This window comes from Vigna angularis, chromosome 3, assembly GCF_016808095.1.
Source record: "Vigna angularis cultivar LongXiaoDou No.4 chromosome 3, ASM1680809v1, whole genome shotgun sequence".
NCBI lineage: Eukaryota > Viridiplantae > Streptophyta > Magnoliopsida > Fabales > Fabaceae > Vigna > Vigna angularis.
Window position 1 is genome coordinate 37,046,830 of NC_068972.1, and position 6,173 is coordinate 37,053,002.

The 6,173-nt window shown below is 24.1% G+C and overlaps 1 protein-coding gene across 1 annotated transcript; it reads left to right on the top strand.

Annotated features, from left to right (window-relative positions):
• Positions 1 to 1,382: 1,382 nt before the first annotated feature.
• LOC108324450 (zinc finger protein GIS3) lies at positions 1,383 to 2,120 on the top strand. The gene has a single exon (XM_017557398.1). The coding sequence runs from the start codon at positions 1,383 to 1,385 to the stop codon at positions 2,118 to 2,120; it is 738 nt and encodes a 245-aa protein (XP_017412887.1).
• The last annotated feature ends 4,053 nt before the right edge of the window (positions 2,121 to 6,173 follow it).

Consider the following 6,173-nt stretch of genomic DNA (forward strand, 5'->3'; position numbering starts at 1 on the left):
TCATTGCTAGATTTTTTTATGATATTCTTCATCTGTTATACTACTAAAGTACACTAATTTAATTTATTTATTTTAAAGATACAGTATAGGAATAACACAAAAAATATATACAGAGAATTCAAATTCATTTTTTCCTTAACAAAACTTTTGACTAATTAATAAGGTATATATATGTAGAGATAACCAACGACACAAGTTCACTCATGCTAGAGTCTTCCATAAATATTTGTTTTACATTTCCCCTACATTTATGCATATATCCGTTAAACACATTTTTAAAATTTTCAATATTCGAATTATAAAAGTATTTAATAAATAGTTTTCAAATACATTTTGACCTTAGTTTCAAATTATTCATTTTTTTAAAATGGTTTAAAAACAAACAAATACGTTAGTGAAATATTCAACACAATCATACTAACCAAAATACAAAATTTTGAAACTAAATTTAATCAAATTCACTAAATTGGGTAATAACAACTACCTATATAGGACAATTGCCTTGATTTAGCAATGAGTAAAAAGATATTTACATCTATTTAAATTATTTGGAAGTTAATGTTAACTACAAATATTTGTGGGCATAAGTTGTTTTTTATCCTATATGAATCACATCTACTAAACCACAAGGTCGATCCTTAGTCAACTTAAAATGATTATAGATTTAATGCATTTTTCAAACTAAAATAATATAATATAATTAATTTTCTCCCAAACTCCAAATTAATAGGAATATTTAATATATCAATTAATTATTACTACAAAGATCAAGGTTAAAAAGTCATGAGAATTATTTTTTAGACTGTTTGTTATACATTCTTTTACATTAATGAGCTTATTAGTTTTCAATTACTCATTCTGTTTTTGTGAATAAGTAGCTTAAAATAAAACATATCATACTTGTATTGTTTATCTAGTCAAAGTATAATTTAATGTTTGCATGAAGGAATGGCTACAAATGAAATGGATTCAAAACATGGATTAATATTAAAATAAACCTATAAAAAGAATTATCAACAATTCAAACTTGACTTTTTATCTCCAAATGCTTGTAAATAATTAATTGATATATTAAATATTCTTATTAATTTAGAATATTGGAAAAAAATAATTATATTATATTATTTTTAGTTTGAAAAATGCATTAAATTTAAAATTTGACTTTTAAAAAGGCCTTTTAAATTATATTTTTTTTTCTCTTATAATTAAATTTATTAATGTGCAATGTTATGTTATTCATTTACCAACACATAAATTTCTTTTTATACAAAATGTAATATTTAATTATCTCTTAATAAATACCTCTTCTCCAAAATCACATAACACCAACAACAAAAAGTTCTTAACTATACATCTTCTTAAGAAAATAGTTTATCAAAATAATGGCAGATGAATTCTTTGTTAGAGGTGATGAGAGAAGAAAACTGAAGCGTAAGATGGAGGAAACATCTTCTCCTGAAGTTGTAGATTCAGAGTTATTGCTATCTATGAGTCTTGGCAATAACCAAATGGTTGGTGAGTCCTCATCCATGCCCATTTGCAATTCTTTGAAAAATCCAGTTGATTCATCTCCAAAACTAATAGAAAACCCTAATCATCAATTGATTGTGCCAAAGCAACGACAATTCTCATGCAAGTTTTGCAACAAAAAGTTTCCAAGCTCTCAAGCCTTAGGAGGGCATCAAAATGCTCACAGACGTGAAAGAGTTCTCTCAAGGATAGATAGAGAGTTTGATATGGGAACTTTTGGACTTGGTGTTCATATGTACCCTTATTCAACCATGGCTCATCAACACCCTTTTCGTGCTCCGATACCCTTTTTTTATGAGACTAACATGCACCCTATGACTCAAATGTCAACCATGCCATGGCCATTTGTACCTAGCTATGGAAATCAAGGGCTACACAACACCTCCACTTCAGGGCAACGATTTGGTATGGCCAACCTTGGAGGCTTAAATGTTGAAGCTCCACAAAATGTATACCATAGGGGATTAGGGTTTGGTTTTGAACATAACCAAGCTCATCCGTTTGATCCAACTAATGCAGCTACCATGCCTCGTCCAAGTCTTAGTGGCCTTATGAGAAATCAGTATAATATTGGGAACCAACCATTTTAAGTTTGAAGATTAGATTTAGATTATGTATTAATAATTATGGTATCAATGTTATATTATCTTTCATGTCTATTCACAATAACAAATGTAACCACAAGTACTTTCAATATAAAGATGGAATCACATTTGTTATTGTAATGATTTATTATTATGTTTACTATATAAATGATACATTGGTTAAATATAGTTTTACTCCTTATCATTTACTTTTTTATTTTCTTTTGTTCTTTGTCTATTTATTATAAGAAAATATCAATTAAAATATATTTTATTTTTATTAATCTTTTGCGCTTAAAAGTTTATAATCCAAATAGTTAATAATGATAAACATAAATAAGTATTACTTTAGGTATGATCATACTAACATTAATACACCGAATTTCATGACAACTTTGTAACAAAATTTAAACGACAATTATACTATAAGTAATTTTTTGAAAAATTATCATGTTTCGTGTAATTTTTCTTTAAATATAACTTCAACAATATTAAAAGTGATGTAATAAGTCCCAAATGATTAATATTAAACTTTTAATGAAAATGAAAAAAAAATTCTAAATTATTTTATAACAATTATACTTACAAATCAATTTCAAATTGTACTTAAAAAAATAGTTTAAAAAACAAAACAAAAATGTGTACTTTATTTTTAACAACGAACTAAAATTTATTGCCCTAAATAAACTGTTTTGGAAATTTTATTATAATGATATCATTCAAAAAATTATAATTTTTCATATATGTAGAAATAGTTTCATATTTTTAAATTCAGATGTAGATAATTAAATTTTATTATTTTCAGTGTTGTAGTTGATATTATTATTAAAAAACACTTTTTTTTAAATTATTTTTTTTTTCAAATAAAAAGTAACTTCATTATTTAATTAAAATGCAGATCGATAACCACGTATTTAATCTTTTAAAAATAACTACATAATATTTTAAATAAATTTTAAATGATATAGAAATATATTTAAATGGAGATTTTTATAAATTTATCCACTTTTAAATATATTTAAAACTTATACTATTTTAGTGTAACAGAAAGGTACACATAACATAATTTATTTACAAAATATCATGTCATACAAAGGTCATAGGTGATAGGAAATCGACATGTGTATATTAAACCTATAAATCTTTCTTGATTCGAGATATGTATTCCAAATATCTAAATGGTTCCCTAATGTATTTATAATGGTCGATGATTTATTAGTGGATTTTATTATAAACTATTAGACAAACTTATTTTATCATTTGGTAAAATTAGTAAATTATTTTTTTATAGTTTTTATAAATCAATATTAAGCAAAGATTGATTAAAAAATTATACTAAAAAACGTAATAATATTTATATTTTCCCTGAAGTTTGTACTAAAATTTGATAATAACATAAATTATATCCCAAGATAGTTTTTTTATAATTAACTATAATGATCTTACTAAAACAATTTGTGTAAAGTTGTGTATGTATAGTGTATTTAGATTAAAAAAAGAGATATCATGTGTAAAAATACGTTGAATCTGTTTTAATATGCCACTAGAATATTGTACTATACAATTACTACCAATTAAATATTTATTCACTTAAATTAAATTTTAAATATAACTTTCAACCAGTTCATTTATATTGAAAATTTCTACATAGTAAGATTTTTTTTAAAAATTAAATCCATGAACTAATTTATAAAAGTTATTCTTATAAATTAATTTAACAGTATAAAATTTATAAGCAAATGGTCATATAACGTTATTCATCATATTTCTAAAATGTTTATATTTTTTAAAAAACTTATATTGTATTATTGTCATAAACATTGGTGGAAATCAATCAAACCAAGTCAGGTTTTGGAAAGTATATGAATGTATAAATAATTCGATAATTGATGGAAATAGATCAAACCTTTTAGAAATTATATGGTATAACTGATCTGATTAAAGGATAATTATCATAGAAAATCCTTTTTTAATAATTAATAAGATTTTATAAAGATTATCTTTAGTTTTTACTATAATAAATAATATTAAATTTTTGAGATTTAATAATTGTCTAAGTATGTTCTTGGAAAATAAAGTTTTTATGAAAAACTTATATAAATGTCATTGGATAGTTCAAATCATGAATGTTTAAAATATATACACTAACTAGACATTAACTTTCAGAGTCAACGTTCAAATAATAGACATTAAACATGTAATCTTAATTGAATTGATTATTTTTTCTACTTTTCACCAAACTCATAAAAAACCAATTAATTTTAAAATAATAGACAAATTCATGGTGAGATTATATGCTCATTTTGGTGTTATTACTGTTATAAGGTATGTTTAGAGAAAGTTATTTGCATGAAAATTGAATACAATAGAAAAAGATGTAAGTTAAAATACTACTAACTTTTCTTAAACACATTAAGACATACGTTCAAACTTTAATGATCTTTTTTAAAATGTCGATATATGGAAACTTCTATTATAGAAAATAACCAATGAATGAAGGGTATATAATGTATAAGTGATTTTATGAGAATTAAAAGGTCTCTTCAATCAATAGTAATATAAAACATCTCTTAATACAAGGTTCATAAAACGATTAATAAGATGGTAAAGAGAATATTTCATATTTGTAAAATCTTTACCGTGTAACTTTATCTCTTTAATAATGAACACTTATAGTACATATCTCCTTATTTTTCTTATAACTAAGAATGACAATTAAACTTGCATTGACAAGTATTTTTCAAACTCTTATTGACTTTGCTGAAGAATATCTACATTGATTAGACATGAATATAAATATAGATAATACTCAAATATTTGTAAAGAAGAATACTTGTAAACATTCATTTGTTTAGTAAAACATTTTTAATTTCAATTGGAAAATGAGATATAACCAAACTTAAAGAATAATTTTTATAAAAAGTAAAATGTTCATTGCCTATTTCTATTACTTTATGCATTGCTCGTATTAGCGGTCACAAACATTATTTAATTTTTTTTATGAATCTTTTGAAAAACCTTTAGATAATCTCCTAGAAGATCTAATAGGATGAGTTGTGAAAATTTGTAACATAATTTGTTAACTTTGTTCAAATTGTCCATTCTTAAGTTAACATTTAGATATCAATAAAGAAGTTTAGGTGAAATCTACATAAAATATTAGACACATACAAGTAGTAGATGTAAGTCTACATAAAGCAAAAGATGTCCAGAAATAATAGACACAATCTACATGAAACACCTAAACCAAGATTGGGCACAATACACATGAAGTGTCAAATACAATCAATGAATAACTAAACTCCACATGAACTCCTAGATGAAGATTTGTAGACGACATTAAGAGAAACGCTAGTGGAAGACATACATGAAGTATGAGGAGAAGTTTACATGCAAGATAAAGAAAATATAGTTTGAAAAGTATATAAAACCTTATAAAATACACAATTACATAGTAGAGAGAGACTACACATGAAAATAACAATACATAATTTTAAATGCAAGAACATTTACATTTTGTGCTAGTTGTGTAACATCTCGTAATCTCACACTTGATAATTCATAATTGATATATTGTAGCATTACATTTAAGGTAACATCCCTTAATCTCACACTTGATAATTCATAGTTGATATATATATATATATATATATATATATATATATATATATATATATATATATATATATATATATATATATATATATATATATATATATATATATTTTAAACTCATATTTCAACTACAAACTCATAAATATAACTCGAATTTTTCTAATTTATTCTTCTATCTCTTTCTTCATTGGCACTGAATCAGACGAAATTCCTCCATCTGCTCCCGTATAACGAATTATACGATCATCGCACATACACAAACACAAACAAGTAGGGTGAGCTAACATGCAACCAATCATTTATAAAACATGCATAATTACTTTAATACACTCAACAAACCTCATATAATAATTATGTCAGACACCCTCATACCATCATACAACAATCGCATCATAGATACTCATCCATTACTTTGATACACTCAACAAACCTCATATAGTAATT